We start from the raw sequence: 23,911 nt of genomic DNA on the forward strand, positions 1-23,911 counted from the left end.
ACAACCGGGCTTCCCCACTGCTACGGGGTGTTCAGTGTTTCAGGAATAAACATGAACCGCGAGGCCTCGGAGCCCGTGGCGGACGGGGGAGCGGAACAGGACTGCGCGCGGGAGCCGGGCTTGGAGCCAGCCGTGGAGGAGTCGGCGGGTGACCACGGGAACGCAGGCCAAGGGGGCCGCAAGGAAGGTGCAGACAGCCGCCCCAGGGAGGCGAGGGGGGCGACGGCCTGCGCCCAGCACCACACCCCTAGTCTTCACAGCCAGCAGTAATAGTAATAATAATAATGGCGGCCGACACTTACTAAACGATGCGTGCCGTGCGCTCACTGCATTCGAGCCATACACCCTCCCTCTGCGGTAGGCACTCCTCTCCCCGTTTCATACAGATGAGGAACCTGGAACTTAAAGAGGTTATAGAACTTTCTCCAAACAGATTACCCTCAGCCAGTCAATGACAGAACAGACTCACGCCTGGACAGTCTGACTCCAGAGCCCAAGCCCTCACTGAACACACCATTCTCCCCACCGCCCAACTTTTTAATGTTTTGAATGTTTCCCTTTATTGCCGTCACCATGCAAGATCAAAGGCTCTCTCCCCCTCTAGATGGCAAGCTATGTCAGGGCAGGACATCCTGATTGAACTGGCAGTGTCCGGTCCAGTGTCTGATCTGTGGTAGACAGAGTGAATGACGAGCTGGTTCTTCTGAGGTGACTCCTCACCAAAGTTTTCCGGAATGGGCTTAGAAAACAGCCTCCCCTCCTGCTTGGCTTGGACTGTAAGGGAAACTTTTTAGGAGCTGGTAAAGAAACTACTTGATTTGTGTCTCATGTTTTGAACCCAGCCAACAAATATATCGTGAGCATTGACTGTCCAGGCAAGCCCTGTAAGAGTTGCTGTAGGGAAGCCATGTTGCTCTGTGCACAGACACAGGTTTGAAGCCACTCCTGCTGGGTTCACGCTACCGTTCTGCAACTTGCCGGTTTTATGGCTGTTTGCCCAGAGCTTAAGCTCTCTATAGGGCAGTCTCCTCTTTTGCAAGCGAGATAGTTATAATTAGAGTGTCTGGCATACATTGGGCCAGTAATAAATAGCAGTTCTTGTTATTAATATAACCAATCAATTATTATGTATATTGAGCACCTAGTCTTTATTCCGCAAACCTTTATCTGGTGCCTCTTGTGGCTAGGCAGTATATGCAGTGGGAAATAGGAAATTATAAGATACAGTCCCATACACGGAGTGTTTAATCTCATTCGGTAGTCCACAGGGACACCCAGAGAGCAGCAGCAAACAGCCCTTAAGATCAAGTGCATTTGAATCAGCCAATTTTAATTGACCTTTAAAAAAAAATAAGTGCATTTGAGCGTGTTCATTTTCTTTCTACCAAAGATATTCCCATAATTTTTGTTTCTTCTTGTGTGTTTTTTGAGAGCTTTTTTTAAATTGAAGTATAGTTGACTTATAATATTAGTTTAGGTGTACAACGTAATGAGTCAAAATTTTTATAGATTATATTCCATTTACAGTTACTATAAAATATTGGCTGTATTCCCTTTGCTGTACAATACACCCTTGTAGCTTATTTATTTTATAGATGGTAGTTTATATTTCTTAATCCCCTACCTCTATCTTGCTCCTCCCTCCTGTTTGGAGAACTTTTTTAAAAGAACAGAGGACATTATAACAAACACCCATGTATCACCACCAAGAATTGAAAATGATTAGCATTTTAATCATATGTACCTCAAGTCTTTTTTTTTTTTTTTTTTTTTTTTTGCGGTACACGGGCCTCTCACTGCTGCGGCCTCTCCCGTTGCGGAGCACAGGCTCCGGACGCGCAGGCTCAGCGGCCATGGCTCACGGGCCCAGCCGCTCCGTGGCATGTGGGATCTTCCCGGACCGGGGCACGAACCCATGTCCCCTGCATCGGCAGACGGACTCTCTATCACTGCGCCACCAGGGAAGCCCCCTCAAGTCTTTTTTTAAAGAAATAAAGCATTTCAGATAAATTTGATGTTTTTTGCCTTACCCCACCTCTACTCCTAGCCCCATTCCCTTCTCCCCACCTCCAGAATTTTGTGTGGGTTCTTTCAATCTCATCTGTCTCTCTCTCTTCCTATCCTATCTATCTACCTATCTATCTGTCTATCTAAAATGTGTCCTTAAACAATGCATAGCATAGGTTTGTGTGGGTTTGATTTATGTAAATGATATCCTGTGCTTATTACGAAACTTGCTTTTTTCACTCCATATGTGTTTCTGAGAATTATCCATGTTGATTGACATAGCTCCAGTGCATTCTATTCCAAGGCAGAATAATAATCTGTTGCTTTATTTAACCAGTCCCTATGGATGGACATTTGCATTAATAGGTTTTGGCTGTTACAAGTAATGCAGAAGTGAATATCTTCGCACACGTCTCCGTGTCCAGCTGTACAAGAGGTTTCATCAAAGATCTGCCTAGAAGTGAAATTTTCATAGTCCTTATCAGTGCTTTAAAAATCACTGTGATACATTTAAAGAGTACCAGTTCCATGCTAAAAGCAGACAGTTATTCATCAAGTTGAAATTGGGGGACATTTTTTATACATTTCTCGATCTCTATAGAACCAATCTCTTTATTTTACAGAAATTAGTGACCCGAAGGAAACATGCGTAGGTCCTTCGGACACTTCCTACCTCAGCGAGCAGAAACACAGTGGTGATAGCTGGTCAGAGGGTCACTTAGCACAGCAAAGAGATGACAAAGAGGATCGTGGCCCCAGGTACGTGGGTGTGCTCTTGCCACTCAGCACGACGCGTTTACCCACTAAGGTGGATGTTACAATCACCCCTTTGTCCAGATAAGGAAGTTGAGGCTCACAGAGATTAAATAGTCGGCCCCACGTCTGAGGATTAGTGGCAGAGGCAGGAGGGCGTCGCTCTGTGGCTTAACTAACCACAATCTATACAACTTGAATGCTGGACCTGGAGAGAGAGAAACATTAGTAGTTCTTGATGACACAAAGGTATTTCTATTAGAACACACTTTGCAGTTTTTGAGAAGGCCGAAAGTCACAATACTGGATGAGGCCCTGAAAGCTATAAACAAAGTCATCGGGCATATAGAATATTCTGGAATTTGTGGACGGAATGGGTGTGGCAAAGAATTTATGGGATATATTTTACAGCTGACAAATTGAAATAACTTTCTTGTTCATGTTTTTCATTCCACAGAATGACTAAAAATTTTCTGCGAAAACTATGCAAGCAGCACAAGCTTTATATCACCCCAGCGCTGAACGATACGCTGTACTTACACTATAAAGGTAAGCGTCTGGTGGAGGCGCGACCTCATGTCAGGTGGAAAGACTCTAGTGGTGTTAAGAATTACTTGCAGGGATCATCTGGTGTTCTTAACTTATATTTAAGTAGAAATTTCAGAGTTTAGTGGAGATGCATGGAAAAGCAATATTTCTTTGAAGAAAAAGTCTTACATGACTGGAGTTAATACGGGTTCAAGGGAAACACATTGGTATCTTTTATTTATATTTGCTAAAGGACTCATACTTTTTCGAGCCAGTAGCTACTTGTAAATACTTTGGGCTTGGGAGGGTTACATTGTGAAGGACTGTGTCGGTGTCCAGTATCACACATAAACTTAAGTTCAGGTTCATAGACAGGGCTATTCTAGCAATGAGGAACCAGAGTGAGAACTCCCAACCTCGTGCTGAACTTGGGATGGCCACCCTGCTTCATCAGACCATCTTTATGTTCATTTGTTCAGTAAATGTTTACTGAGAGCCTTCTGTGTGCCTGGCAAGTGCTGAAGATACAGAGACGGATATGGTAAAGATGCTTTTGGTGTCTTGGGGGACAGGGCGGCCACTGTGAGAAGGTTCACGCTGTGCCTGGGAGATTCACGGAGGGCTCCAGCTGCACAACTACTCTAAAGGTGTGCAACGACCCCTAACTGGTCTCCTCACCTCCACGTTGCCCCCTCCAAAATCCTCCACCCAATATCTTGGTGTAACAGTGATGAGATGACTTAGGAGGGCAGACCCCAGAGGACCAATATTTAAGAGGTGGGAAGAAGAAGAAGACCCAGTGGGTTAGACCAAGTAGAAAGAATCAGAGAGAAGAATTAGGAGAGAGATATACCTATATTATCTACTGCTGCCTAACAAATTACCCCCAAACTTACCAACTTAAAAAATTATCATTATTTGATACTGTTTCTGAGGGTCAGGAATCTGGGAATGACTTAGCTGGGTGGTTCTGCCTCATCGTTGCTATTACCCTTTTTTAATAAAAACTTTTGGTTAAAACTTTTCAGGCAACAAAACAAATGACTTTGAAAAAGTTTTGGTAATAGCAGGTGCACTGTGAATTACAAATCTATAATGAGTCACTCAAGGAAACAAAAATGTTTGTTCTCCTCACCTTAAATGTGGCTCATAAAACTGAAAAATACCGTCAAACCAGACCCGAAGTTTGGACTGGCTTCAGGCACAGCTGGATCCATCCTGGTGCTCACCGCATCTCTTCACGAGGCTGTTTCTCCCCTTTCCTTGGCCCTGCTTTCCCTTGTGCTCATTCATTTCAGGCAGGTCACCCCTCACTTCTCCCCACTCCCAGGCGAGAAGGGAAGGTGGCTCCTTCAGTGTTAGGCTCCACCCTTCCAGGCTGGCAATTCTAGCAGAAAGTTACCTCTTTCCAATGGAGCGAGCAAAGCTCCCCGGGATTCATGAAGGTTGGCTCCACTCGGCTAAGCGTGACCAGCTCCCTGCAGAGAGCCATGGGGTAGTATCAGGACAGGGATGTCCCTCCAAAGAGGCAGTGGTGTAACTGAGGAAGGACATGTGGATGCTGGGCAGATAGGCAGAAAAGAGGGTGACCCCTGTGCCTCTGAGTGTGTAGAAGCTTAACCAACTCCCCCTTCCTCCCCACTAGGCTTTGACCGCATCGAGAACTTGGAAGAGTACACAGGGCTGCGTTGTCTCTGGCTGGAGTGCAACGGAATACAGAAAATCGAGAACCTAGAGGCCCAAACGGAACTGCGATGCCTCTTCTTGCAAGTGAACTTGCTCCATAAGATCGAGAACCTAGAACCTCTGCAGAAACTGGATGCTCTCAACATCAGCAACAATTACATCAAGAGCATTGAAAACCTCTGTAAGAAGGCCCTGACGTGGCGGGGCGGGGCAGGGCAGGGTGGGGCGTCCTCTAGGCCCCCGCGTCCACCACCGTTTCCTAGCGGAGGTTCTTAACATTCTTTTCCACCCGTGTCGCTTACTTCTGCTGACCTCCCCTTCCAGCCTGCCTGCCGGTCCTCAACACGCTCCAGATGGCCCACAACCACTTAGAGACCGTGGAAGACGTTCAGCATCTCAAGGAATGTTTGAAACTCTGTGTCCTTGACCTTTCCCACAACCAGCTGAGTGACCCAGAGATCCTGAGCATTCTCGAGAGCATGCCCAACCTGGTAAAACACACACACGCACACAACTTGCGTTATCTTGTGTTCTGTAGACAGCAGATCTCTTTTCTCTTTCCCCTCCCTCCCTTCCCCCTTCCTTTCTCCCTGCTTTCTTCACACCCATCACACTTTTTTTTCCTCTCTGTATTTTTAGCTGGAGTGTTTTCAATGCCAGATGCTGTATCGTTTCACCCACAAATATTTCAGTGTGTATTCTTGACAGATAAGGACTTTTTAAAAGCATCATGACAATACTATTATTATATCTAAAATATTACCAGAAGGACAGTTAATAACCAGTCCATATTCAGTGTTCCCCATTTGTCTCAAAAATGTGCTTTGACTGTTGGGTTTTGCAAATCCAAACCAGATCCACACATCACGTTTGGATTACGCATCTCTCAAATCTCTTGATCTATCACAGTCTCCCCTTGGCTGTTCACACACACACACACACACACACACACACACACACACCATAAATCTGTAGAAGAAACCGGGTCCCTCCTCTGGTTGTCAGCCACATCCTGGATTCAGCTGACTGCATCCTCATGGTGTGGTTTAACGTGTTCTGCTGTCCCCAGTATCTCTTGTAAAATGATGGTGGAGCCAGAGACCTGATCAGATATAGGCTCAGAATCTAACTTTGAGGTTTGCTGTTGCATCAGTCAGGGCACCTGTAAGTCTGGTCGCCTCTCGTTTTGTAACTTTCAGCTTGATTCGTGGGTTTGGCTGCTGGCAACCAGATCCAGCCTTCATGAAGTCCCTCACCCCCTTCCCCTGATCGTTTCTGCAGCTCCCGAAGCATGTTGCCTCCATGTGTGATTTCATTAGGGGTCACACAGTGACCGTATTCTAAGTCTCTTATTCCTTCTGCACCTATTAGCTGGAATGCTTCCACAAAGAGCAGTTTTGCTCATCCATTCATGCCTCCCTAATATAAAGTCCATATAGAAAAGGCTGGGATAGGGACTTCCCTGGTGGCGCAGTGGGTAAGACTCCGTGCTCCCAATGCAGGGGGCCTGGGTTCGATCCCTGGTCAGGGAACTGGATCCCACATGCATGCCGCAACTAAGAGTTCACATGCCACAGCTAAGGAGCCAGTGAGCTGCAACTAAGGAGCCTGTGAGCCACAGCCACCTGCCACAACTAAGACCCAGTGCAACCAAATAAATAAATTTTTTTTAAAAAGAAAGAAAAAGCTAGGATAAATGCTTGTTTTCTTTTTCTTTTTATGTATTCCTTTTCAGAGAAATGAGTCAAGAACGTAGGAACCTCTAAAGGTGACAATGAGGTTGAAATTCTAAAGGTTCACGTTATCATCGTGAACACAAAGATTTATAGATACAGTATTTGATATGACTTAACCCTTGCTGTCATTCTAATTTGGGGTGATTGACTGGTCCCATCTTCTGGCCTGTGGCAACCCCTCCAGGCAGCTCCTGTGTCCATTGGACTCCACTCCAGCAGCCTTTGATGACTTCCTTGCTTTTTAGTGTATATGTGTTGTCATGTGAACTAGGAAAAAATATTCCAAATAGCACACAAAAAACTTGAGTTCACTGTTTACTGCTTAGGGTATGGATAAGAAAGAAAAAGTAAGTCCATTTAAAGAAAAACAGTAAGCAAATCATAGTTCAAGAACAATCTGTAGGGCTTCCCTGGTGGCGCAGTGGTTGAGAGTCCGCCTGCCAATGCGGGGGACACGGGTTCGTGCCCCGGTCCGGGAAGATCCCACATGCCACGGAGCGGCTGGGCCCGTGAGCCATGGCCACTGAGCCTGCGCGTCCACAGCCTGTGCTCCGCAACGGGAGAGGCCACAGCAGTGAGAGGCCCGCGTACCACAAAAAAAAAACAAAAAAAAACCCCCAAAAAACCAATCTGTAGAGCAGACTGTCACCAAAGACTAATTTAGAATTTATATCATCACCAGTATATGGTGATAATATAAAGCTGTATCATGATACCATTTTTTGGCCTGGCTGCCGTAACAAAGTACCAGACTGAGTGGCTTAAACAACAGAAATTTATTTTCTCATGATTCTGGAGGCTAGAAGTCCGAGGTCAAGGTGTCAGCAGGGTTGGTTTCTCCTGAGGCCTCTCTCCTTGGCATGTAGGTGGCCATCTTCTCCCTGGGTCCTCATATGGCCTTCTCGGTGTGTGTCTCTGTGTCCTAATCTCTTCTTACAAGGACCTATTGGATCATGCCCCACCCTAATGACATCATTTAATCTTAATCACCTCTTCAAAGACTGTCTCCAAATACAGTCACATTCTGAGGCGCTGGGGGTTAGGACTTTAGCATATGAGTTTGCTGGGGGGAAGCAATTCAACCCATAACAAGAACAGTCAGCCTCGTGGTTGTTTTGTGATGGCTTTTACATTCTCCCTACACACGCAGCCCTTTAGTCCCTGCCCCTGGGGCACATCGCTCCCCCGACTCAGCCCCACAGAACAGGTCACTTGAACCAGTATATTTATTTTCCTGAACAAGAAAAATCACTTTGGATATGAAAAACATTTCACCAGTTCAGGCAAACTGATGTTAAATGTTTCACCCACATGTCACCTTGACCATTCACCTTCTTGAGTTTCATCGGCAGGAGGGGAGGTGACAGTATTTAAAGAGGGGTGGGGACGGCGCACTGGCACTGCTGTGTCGCTTTCCCTTTCCTGGTCCCGACTTGACATCCAGAAGACCTATAAGCTTGGCAGTAGATAAGCAGGCACTTTGCATCCTATGCCCTCAGTCACCACTTCTTATCTGTCTAGCTGCTGTGTACATTTTCTTAAAATGGGTCCTGGCTGGGAAGGACAGAAAATGATCAATTGGAGATTAATTTCAGTAAAAGAGTGGGCCAGCAAAACTAATGCAATCACTGCCCTCGGGTAAAGGCCTCAGGAAGTGTTTTCCAGTATTGTTTTGGAAGGACAATGAGATTTAGGACCTGAAGTTCAAGTGTAATAGAAGAAAGGGCTGCCCAGTTCTCGGGACAGTTCTGATGGCACAGAAACGACGAAAGCCTCTGCCTTCTCTGATATCGTCTTCGTGATTTGATGTAAACACTCCCTGTTTATTTATTTATTTTCAGAGCACTGCACATATTAAATGTTTTAATCGCATCCATTTTTCAGTGATTAATGTGGTTCTGCCTGTGTGCTTCCAGCGTGTACTGAATTTGATGGGAAACCCAGTGATTAGGAACATCCCTAATTATCGACGGACAGTCACTGTTCGACTAAAACATTTAACATATCTGGATGACAGACCAGTTTTTCCAAAGGACAGGTAAGGAAACAAAAAGCCTTTTGATCATACTTAATAGGTAATAGTTGAGCATACTCAATATTAAACTTTTAAAATTTTCTGATTTTTGAGCATTTCCACACATCATTAAATATTTCAGTGAAATAGGTTTAATGGCTTACATGATTGTTTTTAATAGGAAATTCCCTGTTTTTGAGCACTTATTCATAGATTTTTCATAATCCTTTGATAATTATCCTTCTATATAAGTCTCTGATCTCATGGCCGGTTATTTCCTTAGGATGGAACCCTGAGTTGTATTATTGGATTAAAGATAAAGACTGTGGTTTGAGACTTTTAAAAGGTGTTTTTAAATATTTTCTAATTGTTTTCTAGAATGTTTGTATCAACTTATAACTTCCCTAGACACAGCCATGTAAAAAAACAAAACAAAACCTTTGCCAGGCCAATTGATGAGTGAAGGTGGTACCTCGCTTTATTTATTTATTTAATTTTTATTCATTTATTTATTTATTTTTTGGCTGCATTGGGTCTTTGTTGCTGCGTGCGGGCTTTCTCTAGTTGCGGTGAGCAGGGGCTACTCTTCATTGCGGTGTGTGGGCTTCTCATTGCAGTGTCTTCTCTTGTTGCAGAGCACGGGTAGTGCTCTTTGGGTATACTTTGGGTAGTATAGTCATTTTCACAATATTGATCCTTCCAATCCAAGAACATGGTATATGTCTCCATCTGTTGGTATCATCTTTAATGTCTTCCATCAGTGTCTTACGGTTTTCTGCATACAGGGCTTTTGTCTCCCTAGGTAGGTTTATTCCTAGGCATTTTATTCTTTTTGTTGCAATGGTAAATGGGAGTGTTTCCTTAATTTCTCTTTCAGATTTTTCATCATTAATATATAGGAATTCAAGAGATTTCTGTGCATTAATTTTGTATCCTGCTACTTTACCAAATTCATTGATTAGCTCCAGTAGTTTTCTGGTGGCATCTTTAGGATTTTCTATGTATAGTAACATGTCATCTGCAAAGAGTGACAGTTTTACTTCTTCTTTTCCAATTTGTATTCCTTTTATTTCTTTTTCTTCTCTGATTGCCATGGCTAGGACTTCCAAAACTATGTTGAATAATAGTGGTGAGAGTGGACATCCTTGTCTTGTTCCTGATCTTAGAGGAAATGGTTTCAGTTTTTCACCATCGAGAATGTTTGCTGTGGGTTTGTCGTATATGGCCTTTATTATGTTGAGGTACGTTCCCTCTGTGCCCACTTTCTGGAGAGTTTTTATCATAAATGGGTGTTGAATTTTGTCAAAAGCTTTTTCTGCATCTATTGAGATGATCATAGTTTTTCTTCTTCAATTTGTTAATATGGTGTATCACATTGATTGATTTGCATATATTGAAGAATCCTTGCATCCCTGGGATAAATCCCACTTGATCATGGTGTATGATCCTTTTAATGTGCTGTTGGATTCTGTTTGCTAGTATTTTGTTGAGGATTTTTGCCTCTATATTCATCAGTGATACTGGTCTGCAATTTTCTTTTTTTGTAGTATCTTTGTCTGGTTTTGGTATCAGGGTGATGGTGGCCTCATAGAATGAGTTTGGGAGTGTTCCTTCCTCTGCAATTTTTTGGAAGAGTTTCAGAAGGATGGGTGTTAGCTCTTCTCTAAATATTTGATAGAATTCACCTGTGAAACAATGTGGTCCTGGACTTTTGTTTGTTGGAAGATTTTGAATCACAGTTTCAATTTCATTACTTGTGACTGGTCTGTTCATATTTTCTATTTCTTCCTGGTTCAGTCTTGGAAGGTTATACCTTTCTAAGAATTTGTCCATTTCTTCCAGGTTGTCCATTTTATTGGCATACAGTTGCTTGCAGTAGTCTCTTAGGATGCTTTGTGTTTCTGCGGTGTCTGTTGTAACTTCTCCTTTTTCATTTCTAATTTTATTGATTTGAGTCCTCTCCCTCTTTTTCTTGATGAGTCTTGGCTAATGGTTTATCAATTTTGTTTATCTTCTCAAAGAGCCAGCTTTTAGTTTTATTGATCTTTGCTATTGTTTTCTTTGTTTCTATTTCATTTATTTCTGTTCTGATCTTTATGATTTCTTTCCTTCTAGTAACTTTGGGTTTTGTTTGTTCTTCCTTCTCTAGTTCCTTTAGGTGTAAGGTTAGATTGTTTATTTGAGATTTTTCTTGTTTCTTGAGGTAGGCATGTATTGGTATAAACTTCCCTCTTAGAACTGCTTTTGCTGCATCCCATAGGTTTCGGATCACGTATTTTCATTGTCATTTGTCTCTCGGTATTTTTTCTTTTTTTTTTTGAGGTACGTGGGCCTCTCACTGTTGTGGCCTCCCCCATTGCGGAGCACAGGCTCCGGACGCGCAGGCTCAGCGGCCATGGCTCACGAGCCCAGCCGCTCCGCGGCATGTTGGATCTTCCCGGAACGGGGGCACAAACCCGCGTCCCCTGCATCGGCAGGCGGACTCCCAACCACTGCGCCACCAGGGAAGCCCCCGTCTCTCGGTATTTTTTGATTTCCTCTTTGATTTCTTCAGTGATCTCTTGGGTATTTAGTAACGTATAGTTTAGCCTCCATGTGTTTGTATTTTTTACATTTTTCCCCTGTGATTCATTTCTAATCTCATAGCATTGTGGTCAGAAAAGATCCTTGACATGATTTCAATTTTCTTAATTCTACTGAGGCTTGATTTGTGACCCAAGATGTGATCTATCCTGGAGAATGTCCTGCGTGCACTTGAGAAGAAAGTGTGATCTGCTGTTTTCCGATGGAATGTCCTGTAAATGTCAATTAAACCTATCTGGTCTATTGTGTCTTTTAAAGCTTGTGTTTCCTTATTAATTTTCTGTCAGGATGATCTGTCCATTGGTGTAAGTGAGGTGTTAAAGTCCCCCACTATTAGTGTGTTACTCTCGATTTCCTCTCTAAAGCTGTTAGCAGTTGCCTTATGTATTGCGGTGCTCCTATGTTGGGTGCATATATATTTATAATTGTTATATCTTCTTCTTGGGCTGATCCCTTGATCATTATATAGTGTCCTTCCTTGTCTCCTGTAACATTCTTTATTTTAAAGTCTATCTTATCTGAAATGAGTATTGCTACTCCAGCCTTCTTTTGATTTCCATTTGCATGGAATATCTTTTTCCATCCCCTCATTTTCAGTCTGTATGTGTCCCTAGGTCTGAAGTGGGTTTCCTGTAAACAGCATATATATGGGTCTTGTTTTTGTATCATTCAGCAAGCCTGTGTCTTTTGGTTGAAGTATTTAATCCATTCACATTTAAGGTAATTTTCGATATGTAGGTTCCTATTACCATTTTCTTAATTGTTTTGGGGTTGTTTTTGTAGGTTCTTCTGTTGTGTTTCCCACTTAGAGAAGTTCCTGTAGCATTTGTTGTAGAGCTGGTTTGGTGGGGCTGAATTCTCTTAGCTTTTGCTTGTCTGTAAAGTTTTTGATTTCTCCATCAAATCTGAATGAGATGCTTGCTGGGTAGAGTAATCTTGATTGTAGGTTCTTCCCTTTCATCACTTTAAATATATCATGCCACTCCCTTCTGGCTCGTAGAGTTTCTGCTGAGAAATCAGCTGTTAACCTTGTGGGAGTTCCCTTGTATGTTAAATGTCATTTTTCCCTTGTTGCTTTTAATAATTTTTCTTTGTTTTTAGTTTTTGTCAGTTTGATTACTGTGTGTCTCAGTATGTTTCTCCTTGGGTTTATCCTGCCTGGGACTCTCTGCACTTCCTGGACTTGGGTGGCTATTTCCTTTCCCATGTTAGGGCCGTTTTCGACTATAATCTCTTCAGGTATTTTCTTGGGTCCTTTCTCTCTCTCTCGTCTCCTTCTGGGACCCCTATAATGTGAAGGTTGGCGCGTTTAATGTTGTCCCAGAGGTCTCTTAGGCTGTCTTCATTTATTTCCATTCTTTTTTCTTTATTGTGTTCTGTGACAGTGAATTCCACCATTCTGTCTTCCAGGTCACTTAACCATTCTCCTGCCTCAGTTATTCTGCTCTTCATTCCTTCTACTGTATTTTTCATTTCAGTTATTGTATTGTTCATCTCTGTTTGTTCTTTAATTATTCTAGGTATTTGTTCTTTAATTCTTCTAGGTCTTTGTTAAACATTTCTCGCATCTTCTCGATCTTTGCCTCCATTCTTTTTCTGAGGTCCTGGATCATCTTCACTATCATTTTTCTGAATTCTTTTTCTGGAAGGTTGCCTATCTCCACTTCATTTAGTTGTTTTTCTGGGGTTTTATCTTGTTCCTTCATCTGGTACATAGCCCTCTGCCTTTTCATCTTGTCTTTCTGTGAATGTGGTTTGCATTCCACAGTCTGCAGAATTGTAGTTCTTGATTCTGCTGTCCGCCCTCTGGTGGATGAGGCTATCTCAGCCCACATTTTCTTTATCTATCAGTTGATGGACATTTGGGTTGCTTCCACTTTTTGGCTGTTGTGAACAGTGCTGCTATCAATGTTCGTGTGCAGGGTTTTGTGTGTGGACATTTGTTTTCAACTCATTTGGGTAAATACTTAGGAGCACGATTGCTGGATTATATGTAAGATTGTTTGCTTTGTAATTGCCAAGCTGTCTTCCATGGGGCTGCGCCATTTTGCATTCCCACCAGCAATGAAGGAGCATTTCTGTCGCTGCACATCCTTCCCGGCATTTGGTGTTGTCAGTGTTCTGGATTTTAGCCGTTCTGTTGAGTGTCAAGTGGCATCTCATTGGTTTAATTTGCACTTCCTGATGTCCTGTGATGATGAGCTTACTTGCCACCTGCCTATCTTCTTTGGTGAGGTGTCCAGTTCTTTTGCCCACTTTTTAAAATGTGTGTTTTTTCATTTTTGAGTTGTAATAGTTCTTTGTATGTTTTGGATACAAGCCATGTTTCAGTTATCTTTCTTGCAGATATTTTCTCCCAGTACAGTTTGCCTTCTCATTCTTTTAACCTCTTCCCGTTTTTAAGTCATCTTTGTATTAATGAGTTGCAATAGGTCTTTATATATTCGAGATACAACCCCCTGATCAGGTATATGATTTGCATACCCATTCTGTGGGTTGCCTTTTATTTATGGTATTCTTTGCATGACACACATTTTTAACTTTGGTGGAGTCCAATTTCTCTATTTTTTTCTTTGTCACTTGTGCTCTTGGCCTCGTATCTAGCTGGCTTTGCAAACCATTAGACTTTACAGATTAAAAATGTGCACGTGTTAATACGTATCCTTGCAGTCATATGTCCTGTGCCTTTAGTTTGATTTTGGGGAAGATGCGCAAGTTTGGTCAGATAGTGTATGTTTTGGATTTACTTTGAACCTGTGACAATTCAAACCTCCCCGATTTCTGGGGTGTTCTTGTTTCTTTGTTTTTTGTTTTTAATACTCCTAAACAGAGCTTGTGCAGAGGCCTGGGCACGAGGAGGGTACAAAGCTGAGCAGGAGGAGAGACAGCAGTGGGAGAGCAGAGAGCGGAAGAAGATCACAGACAGCATTGAGGCCTTAGCCGCAATCAAGCGCCAGGCCGAGGAGAGGAAACAGCAGAAAGCAAGCCAGGAGCAAGGTGCGTGCTTGAGACACAGGGAGGACCCCGAGCTCCGTTCAGATGAAAAAGCTGGGCTGTTGAACCACAGTTTTTCATCTCAGGGGTGGGGGGTGGGGGGTGGGGGGTGGGGACCATTCGTTCACGTACCTGCAGATCCATCTGCCCTTGACCTCAAGGACGGTGCTCAGGGCACCTTATTAAGTAGGAACCCCCTTCCTCCTCTTACACCCAGTAGAAGAGCCAGAGTCTCTATGTGTGCTTTTAAATGACATTTAGTGTTTTTCACCTAATTACAACATGTAAATATGCTACACATAGAAAACATAGAAAGGCAAGAGTAATAACAGTATCATAGCAAGAACCACTCAGTATTCAGTGTGGGTATTTCCTGGCTTTTCCCCACGCATGTAAAACATATGTATTTTTTTTAATAGAAAAAAATGGCATAGCTCTATTGCTTTCTTTTTTATATATATAAATTTATTTATTTAACGTATTTATTTTTGGCCACATTGGGTCTTCGTTGCTGCACGCAGGCTTTCTCTAGTTGTGGGTGTGCGGGGGCTACTCTTCTTTGCAGTGCACTGACTTCTCATTGCGGTGGCTTCTCTTGTTGCGGAGCACGGGCTCTAGGCGCGCAGGCTCAATAGTTGTGGTGTGTGGGCTCAGTAGTTGTGGCTCACAGGCTCTAGAGCGCAGGCTCAGTAGCTGTGGCGCATGGGCTTTGTTGCTCTGCGGCATGTGGGATCTTCCCAGACCAGGGCTTGAACCCATGTCCCCTGCATTGGCAGGTGGATTGTTAACCACTGTGCCACCAGGGAAGCCCTTGGCATAGCTATATTGCTTTTTGCCTACTCTTTTGAATCAGCATAATAGTACAGTCCCATAAAATAGATGTTCCCCTGTAGCATGGTTTTATTTCCCTTTTCCCAACTTTTAATTTTGATATTTTTCAAGTTTTAAGAAAAGCTTAAATAATAGTTAAAATGAACAGCTGAATTGTCTGTTTAGATCGGATGGTTGTTAATATTTGGCACACACAGGCACACACACACACACCGTCTTTCCTGTTCCGCTGACCCATTTGAAAGCAAAGGCAGACATCTTGGCCCTTAACCCCAAATACCTCAGCCTGCATCTCCTAAGAGCCCCCTGCACAGTTTTCTAGTGGCTGTGTCCTGGGCTGGCAGTGCATGCGCTAGGCATCCCCCTGGTGGACTTTCAGCCCGTGTATTTAGCACCTAAACAGCACTCTGATGACCATCCCGGAAGTTCACTGCAGGTCCCCCTTGTCCTCCCAGGACGTTCCCAGCTCACTGTGGACTTCTGCTCAGGGGAGATGCTCGCGCCAGACAGTGCCAGGGACTTGGGTGCCACTGTGGAAGGGGAGGAAGCGCCTGAAGAGGACAGAGAAAGGTGGCAGAAGACGGAGCTGTTTGTCAAGGAGAGCTTCGAGGCCAAGGACGAGCTATTCCCAGAAAAGTCAGAAGAGTCGAGTCTCCCGGAGGAGCTGCCTGTGGATGCTGACGGGGAGCCAGGAGCGGCGCTCCCTGCCAAGGCCCCGCCACCGAGCCCCGGAGCTGCCTGGGAAGGTAGGTGGTTGAGAACAACAGGGGTGCAGATGGGCCAGCACCCGTCTGCGGGCCTCGGGTTTCCACTTCTGACTGCTGAGTCTGCGAGTTATCTAGAACCACAAGGGGAGCCCGGACTGCATTTCTAGTATCAGCTTCAACAAGGTGCAAAGAAATGGGTGAGACGCTAACTGTATTTTATCTAACCCAGTACATCTAAAATATAATAATTGATATCATCATAAAATTATTCATGAGATACTTTCCCTCTTTTGACACTAAGTCGTCAAAATCCAGCCTGTATATGCCACTTATAGCACATCTCAATTCACACGCTCACTTTTGAATGGTTAAGGTGAAATGCAGCTCTATGAAAAGAAGCAAGTTGTTTGGGGCTGCTTCATTTTTTCAATTGAAATGAATTAAAAGTAGATACAATTAAATAAAATGTAAAATCCAGCCCCTCAGGAGTACTGGCCACACTGCTGGCACATGGCCACAGCTACCACAGTGGATGATGGTGATCTAGAACAGAAGCCCACTAGCAGGTTCTCGCCAAGTTCCTGGGGTCCTGCTGACTAACAGATAAACCCAGGACTCGGCCCTGGACACTGCCCATTACTGCTGTGTCTGTGCAGCCCTGGGGGACCCGAACCTTCTGTTCCCAGCCTGAGCAGGATTTGAGGTCCATCTGGGGAGGTCAGCTCGTCTGGCCCCCACTGTCTGGGAGAGACCTCGAAGTAAGCCTAGCCTCTAGACTGCCGAGGGGGCAAAGGCCACACCCCAGGGCCCCAGAGATGGGTGAATTCTCTTTCCAGCTGAAGATAATGGCAGGGCAGACTGTCCTCAAAGATTAACTCAGCTGAGCTCTATTTTAATTATTCTTTTCAAAACCTTACTGGCCACTCCATACCCCCAAACAATCAGTGCTCCATTATTCACTGGGATTTACTACCCACCCCGCTTTTGTTCAGTAACATCTGAAAAATGTATCGTGTAGCCTACAGTCTTTAACAAGACGTCTGTGGGAAATAGAAACGCACCTTAGGAAGGAGGGGTGGTGTAGGGAGTGAGGTGACCTGTGACTGTGCTGACATCCATGGCCCTGGCCCCCATCTGGGATGCTGGAGCTCATGAAGTCCCCAGGGGTTCCAGCAGGTGAGGCAGGAGCAGTGGGCGGAGAGCAGGGAAGGAGCAGGAAAGTGCGTGGGATCTAAACAGCCACCGCCGCCGGGAGAATAGGCCCGGGGAGGGGACATGCCCCACCCGTCCCTCTGCCGCCCTCCTCACACTTGCCGGGTGGCTGTGCCGCTCCTCTTCTGACTTTGCCATGAGACTGCGGCTGGAAGGCATCTGTGAGAAGCGTGACTTGTCTTAATTTCCCTTGGGAGGCACTGAAGCCCTGCTTTCTGTGGCTCCTGGCTCCACTTTGCTGGATGGGATTGTAGACCCTCCAAGACCTGGTCACTCCTTGGTTTCTGGGAGAGAATTTCTACTAGACAAGGGTCACGTTTTCCCTCAAGCTTCCCACAGATGGCGATGTTATAGGTTTTGTTAGTTATTTAAAAGGGGCACTAATCATGTATTAAACACACGGGGAAAAGAGCATCCTCTGAACTACTGATGTAGGTGTTGGCACGTGTATTCTGAGACCCAGATACAAGGTTTTGCCTGCATCCTCACTCCCCCTCCGGTAAGTTTTTTGCCTTGAAACCGCACCTAGCCTAGAAGCAGAGTTTTCTATGAGTGAAACCATCAATTGCCTTCCTGAACGAAGGGCACATTTAACGAGGAGCTGGCAACCTGCGGCAGGTCGGAAGAGGGAGACGCAGCCAGATGTTTATCTAACGTGTCAGCCAAGGCCATGACTTCCAGCTTAGCCTCCCCAAAATCCCACGATCAGGTGCTCTCACTAGTAACCCATGTTACTGAGTTGGCAACTGGGGCTCAGAGAGGTGAAGTAACCTGCTTCACGTCACAGAGCGAGTGATAGTGGGGCAGAACTGAAGCCAGATCTGCCCGCACAGACCAAGCTGGTCTCCACCTCGATTCACTGCCATCCTCCCTGCTTTTAAGCCCTCACGGCCTTTGCTGCCCACCCCTCCCCCATAGTCCCCTCCCTACTGAGCTAAAACCCTCTGGGTGTCCTGAGTCCCAAGAGGGGAGCTGAGCTGTCAGAACAAGGAGGTCCCTCTTCCACGCAAGTTACTCAACCCCAAGAAAAGCAAATCTAAATATAAAAGCCATCTGTTTTTAAAAAATAACTTTTCCATTTACCTTTCTTGCATGGCGCACAGTCTTCCCTTACAAGTCACGAGGCCTAGTGAAGGATGCAGGAAATTAGGAGATAAACGGTACGAGCAGCTTTGCTGCGTTCCCTGGGCTCATCCTCTCTCATCATGGAGTCAGGAGCCAGGGAAGGCGGCCTGGGGACCGAGTCAGGGCTCGGAGGCTTGAATAGCTCCCCATCCCGACGCTGAGTCTAAACAGGACCGGGGGAAACGTGATGTGAGCGCACACCGTCACGGAGACACACGTTTCCACCTCTATCTGATGACACTCTGTCTAGGGGAGCCTTAGCTTCCTTCCAGTGGTCACCAAAACGGCACAGAGGATGACTCACGCATTTCACTAAAACACTCTGTGAACAGGCGAGGCAGCGAATTTTCTAGACACCCTGAGGTCAAACCCAAGTCCAGCCCCTTAACCAGCTGGGACACCTCAGGCAAGCCACAAAACCTCTCGGAGCCCGTTCTAGCCCCTGCGAAGTGGGAACAGTCTCTGCCGTGGATCGCATGAGGCAACGTGAGGAACACACCCAACAACTACTCTTCCCTGCCTCGCCTTTTCCCGGCACACAAAGCCTAGGCAGGTAGGTTTTAGGAAACAAAGGGTCTCGGCAGCTGCCTGGACTAGAAGCTTCTGCTGGCTGGGAAGCTGGACGCCACGGCGCCACGAGCAGGACACGGGTCCGGGGGAAGGGCTGGTTGGAGGGGAAGCAGACTACTGTCGTAATTAGAAGCTGCGAAGCCACGGGCACAGCCAAGTGGAAGAGACCACGACAAACCGGGCCTGGGAGGTGGGCCTGGGATCGTCCACAGCAGCCCCGGAAGCCCCTGCCCACTTCCTTATATCATTCTTTTTTTAAACGTCTATTTATCTACTTTGCCTATTTTATTTTATTTATTTATTTTCGGCTGCTTTGGGTCTTCATTGCTGCGCGCGGGCTTTCTCTAGTTGTGGCGAGCGGGGGCTACTCTTCGTTGCAGTGCGCGGGCTTCTCATTGCGGTGGCTTCTCTTGTCACGGAGCACGGGCTCTAGGCGCACGGGCTTCAGTAGTTGTGGCATGCGGGTTCAGTAGCTGAGGCTCGCGGGCTCTAGAGAGCAGGGTCAGTAGTTGTGGTGCATGGGCTTAGATGCTCTGCAACACGTGGGATCTTCCCGGACCAGGGACTGAACCCGTGTCCCCTGCACTGGCAGGTGGATTCTTAACCAATGCGCCACCAGGGAAGTCCCCCTTGTTTCATTCTAAACGGGTGCCCCAATGCGGCTCTCGAGTCAAACTGGGCACAGCCAGTCCTCAGGGTGGACAGCGGACCAGCATGTTGTGAGCAGAGCGGGGCCATTCATCTTTAATCACGGAGTCTGGAGAGGAAGCAGAGGGCAGGATAGGAGGGCCCTGGGGGAGGAAGACAAGCCCTGTCTGGACTCCACGTTCCACAGGCAACCCTGCGGTGACTTCACAGGTCTCCCTGACGCTCGTGCGGCAGGAGGGGCTGTGAAAGTTGGCCTTTGGCACCACGGCCTTTCTTTCTTCATCTCCTGGCCCATCAATCATGCCTTTTCCAAGGTTCCTGCGTATTCTTCACAGATTCCTGGCTGGTGCTTCCATCTCCAGGCTCCAGAAAGGGGGCGGCTGTCTCCCTTTCCTTTCAGACATAATCTTGTCCTAACCTGGGATTCTTGCAGCTCCTGTCACAGGGGCTGGAGGCTTTCGGACCTGAGGGCTTTGTCCTTCCTCTTGGAATCGCCTTAACCTCAGGTTGACCTGTCTGTCCACCATGTATGAAACTAACTCCGAGATTAATATAACTCTTTGTTGTTCCTTAGAATCAGCTCCCCAGACGGTGGCCACTGAAAGTGCATCAGGTACAGAGCTCTGTGGAGCTGAAGATTTGGAAGCCATCAGACTGGAGACGAAGGAGAAGCTCTTCATCGATGTACGTAATTGGTGCATCTGCAGAGAAGTATCTGCGGTACGGCCGGTATCAGATCAGGCACAAAACTTCCAAATCCTCGCTGCCCAGAGTGTGGCCCTTGGGCCAGCAGGCATGGTCTCCCCTGAGGGCTGCTCAGAAGGCGGAACCCCGGGCCCCACCCCAGACCCACTGCTCAGGACCTGCAGTTAATAAGCCCTCCCCCAGGGGCGTCCGTGCCTGTGCCCCTTCAAGACTGAGAAGTGATGGCCCAGGCTGAGTCCCCTTGAACTACATCTACAAAGCTCCTGCCGTGTTTTCCCCGAGGAAGCTACACTGAGCGCAGCTCCGTCTGGCGAGCCTCTCCCTCTGTGGACAGCTGCCCGTCTTCCTGGCCTGACTGTCCAGCGGCCCGCCCCCTGGGGCTTGTTCAGTGAGGGGCCGCCTGACCTTGGGACTGATCACGGCCCGGAGCACGGCCCTCCTCCCTGAAGCCCTTCTGCTCTGGTAACAGTCTGACATGCTGTGCCCACAGGAATGGGTCTCTGGGGACGTACACACTTTGCCATGACCCCCGGGAACGGTGCTTTGGTGGGGCGAGGGGTGGGGGCCGGCGCCCCACCCTGTAGCCTCACACCCTGCCCGCCCAGAGGACGGCCCGCCTCTGCCCACGAGTGAGCTCCTTCTGTTCAAGCCTGTGCACAGCTTCGCCCGCCCCCGCCCGCTTCTTCTATAAACTCCTACACGGGTGTTTCATTCCCAACCTCACAATTTCACGTGGCTCAACAAGTGTTCAACTGAGTACAGCCAATATTCAGAGTGGGTTTCTGGTTTTCTGGGCCTGCATATACAAATGACAAAAACAAAAGTGGGCAATTCTTCCCTAACATTTGATAACTGACTGTATACAGGACCCCAACACTAAGCTGGTACTGACCTTCCTCTTTGTCCGGCACTATTTTAAACACATCTTGTTATCGATTGATTTAACCCTTCCAATAACTCTAAGACATAGGTACCGTTGTCATCCCCATTTTACAGATGAGGAAACTGAGCAACACAGAGGTTAAGCAACTTGCCCGAGGCTCCACAGCCAGGCAGCGTGGCTCCAGAGCCCACACAGCTAACACAGCCCGCGCCTGCCTCACACGCTGGACGGGGTGCTCTAGATGAAGACACCCCGATACACAACACAAAACACAAACCCCCCCTAGTTTGGGGGAGGTCCAAAATAGACTCGTTTTATGCCACAGAGTCCTAAGACAAATTTGTGTGTAGGAGGTACGTCTCCCCACAGATGAACGGGGTAACACCAAAGTGAAGTGGAGAAAGAGGTGGAAATTTCTGAAATATGTCACACCTTGCAAATCTCTTTCACTGATCAGATCCAGGTACCTGGTGTTGCCTTGTGCGTGTGTTTCGAGCGTGCACGTGGCCTGAGTGGTCTGGGTCACGCCGCGGGCCCCTCCACACTCCGAGCATGTAGCGCAGGCTTGGTTGGCTGTGCGGCCGCATCTGTCCCATGGACTGGGCGTCGGGAGCGTGCCCTCCTGCTGACGGGGATCGTTTTCTCTTCCAGGACCTGCCTGACTTGGAAGACGTGGATGCAGGCGGATCTCCGGGAGACCAGCACAAGGTGACCTCTCACACATCCCCCCAGTCCCACCTTCCCTTCCAGCCCTGTCACTGACCAGGTGTCTGGGAAAGCTGCATGCCCTTTGTGCCTGAAGCCTCCTCACCTCACCTAAGGAAAGGCGGCTGTTTACTGCTGCTCCCCTCTCTGAGGTTTCACAACTACCCACTTCGGGTTTTTTGAACGGATCTTTTATCACTGATTTTTAATAATCATGTTCTGTACGTAATTATCTGAACATTTTTTCTATCCTTTTGATGTATCCGTATGTTCATCCAGTGAATGTCTGTACCACAGCGACACATGGGCAGGGGGGAAGGGAGGGAGGAGAGCACAGAAGGCCCTATGGGGACCTCTCCCAAGGTGACCCGACCCTCCTCCCTCTGGCAGTACTGAGAGCCAGTGTGGGCCAGCCCCGGGAGCCCCAAGGAGAGGGAAGCCTAAGGTGTAATCTCAGGGCAGGAGCTCGTCATCGAAGGAGGGACACAGACAGGGGACCACAGTTCCATGGGGGCCTGACCTCCAAAGCACGACTAGGTGGCCGGGTGAAGGTGGAGCCCGTCAGAAGCCAAGGCTCACAGATGAACCATTCAGGGACCCAGGAGGGTGCTGGTGCAGCAGGAACAGAGTGGGCGAGGGCTGTGCCACACGGAGACCTGACAAGGACCGGAAGGAGTGGAGACCTGGCTGCAGAGCTCACCATGGCCTCCAGGGCTCACAGACGGCTGCCAAGGAGTGTCCATCCTGAGGCCCGACTTTCAAGCAGCGAGTGCTGTGCTCCGTCGGGCCCACAGTGTGATAGATTAAAAAAGCCGAATTAGCATTGTGCATTTTAGAGACTATTGTGGAAACAGAAATGTTCAAATACATTTTTTCTTTTAACAGAAGATGTGCTTTCCAAAGATTACAGCCATCTCGAGCCTGGGTGACGACAGTGACCCTGAACTAGACTACACCTCACTCCCAGTGCTGGAAAACGCATCCACAGACCCCCTTTCCAGTATATTTGCAGTCTCCAAGGACACCTCCAGGAAGGCCGAGACGGAGATGCCCTTTACAGGCATATTCAAAGCAGCAGCAGAGAGGGACTTGGCAACCCACAGGAGAGACACCAAGGCCCCTCGCCCACTGATTCAGGAGCTGGACGATGACGAGCCTTCAGGGCAACCACCCTGGCCCCCAGCCTGCAAAAGGGAAGCCGCGCCAGCCCCGTGCAGTGAGGACAGGCATGGGGACCTGCTTCTGGCCTCCCCTCCAGGTACTGTCACCCAACTTTCAAGGCTACAGGGGCCAAAAGCTTCTCAGGGGGAAATGGACTGTGGACCACCCAAACCCAGAGCAGGTGGCCACCTGGGCCTTTGCCCTAGGAATCCCGTGTTCTCAGAGCGGGTCACTCACGACCTCTCCAGAGACCACGGAGATCGCTAGAGCATGTTCCTAAGTCGCCGGCCGGGGCCAAGGAGCTGCCAGACTGACCCCCTCCCCAACCTTCCCCATCCTTGGCCCTTCCAGACCAAGGCTGCTGAGGGAAGGAGGGGACTGGTGATACCGCAGCTGGGAATATGGGACAAAATGAGGGTGACAGCTGGCCGGAGGGTGTGGGTCGTCCACATGCAGGCCCAGGACCAGGATGAATGACTCTGAGATGCTGCTGGCCGGGAAGCAGGCGGGGACGGCGCCCACAGTGCCCGGCTGGGTGGGACCGGTAAAGCCACACCCTGACGTGCCCGCCGGCCTGGCGCTGGGGCCTGTGCCCATGACCAGGGAGAGGCACTTTGGGGGAAGCTGGCTAGTGCTTGCTGGTCACAAGCGCAAGCGCACCGGGGGTAGCTCTGTGTTCAGCTTTGTGCCTCCGGGTATCCAACTCGGGGAGCCTGCTGAACACAGACGACTCCCGCTGTAATCCACGCTGGATGGCAGCCAGGCTTCTTGCTGAACACCAGCTCGCGTGGCCGCCCCGAGGCCTGCACGCGGGAAGGGGTGAGGGCTGGCCGCACTTCCCGAGGACACCGAGCCTGCACGCGGGAAGGGGTGAGGGCTGGCCGCACTTCCCAAGGATACCGACTTACCCATTTCCTGGCTCTTTAGGAAACAGCCCCGAAAAGGGTGAAGCCCAGTCTGAGGTGGAGCCGGAGGAGCGCCCGGAGCCCAGGGCCAGAGAAGACTGGGACTCAGCCACAAAGGCAGCCCCTCTGCTCTTGGACTAACAGGGACAGGCCCTGGC

General features: G+C 47.6%; 1 protein-coding gene across 1 annotated transcript; it reads left to right on the forward strand.

Moving 5' to 3' along the window:
- Positions 1-51: 51 nt before the first annotated feature.
- DNAAF1 (dynein axonemal assembly factor 1) lies at positions 52-23,115 on the forward strand (the record flags this gene model as incomplete). Its single annotated transcript, XM_082676593.1, has 11 exons — positions 52-187; positions 2,631-2,766; positions 3,218-3,309; positions 4,934-5,155; positions 5,299-5,465; positions 8,627-8,748; positions 14,138-14,304; positions 15,588-15,878; positions 19,969-20,078; positions 21,634-21,690; positions 22,573-23,115. 11 exons carry the CDS (start codon positions 52-54, stop codon positions 23,113-23,115), a joined length of 2,043 nt encoding a protein of 680 aa, XP_082532719.1.
- Between the last annotated feature and the right edge of the window lie 796 nt (positions 23,116-23,911).

Source organism: Grampus griseus (genome assembly GCF_964374135.1).
Source record: "Grampus griseus genome assembly, chromosome: 19".
NCBI classification, from domain to species: domain Eukaryota; kingdom Metazoa; phylum Chordata; class Mammalia; order Artiodactyla; family Delphinidae; genus Grampus; species Grampus griseus.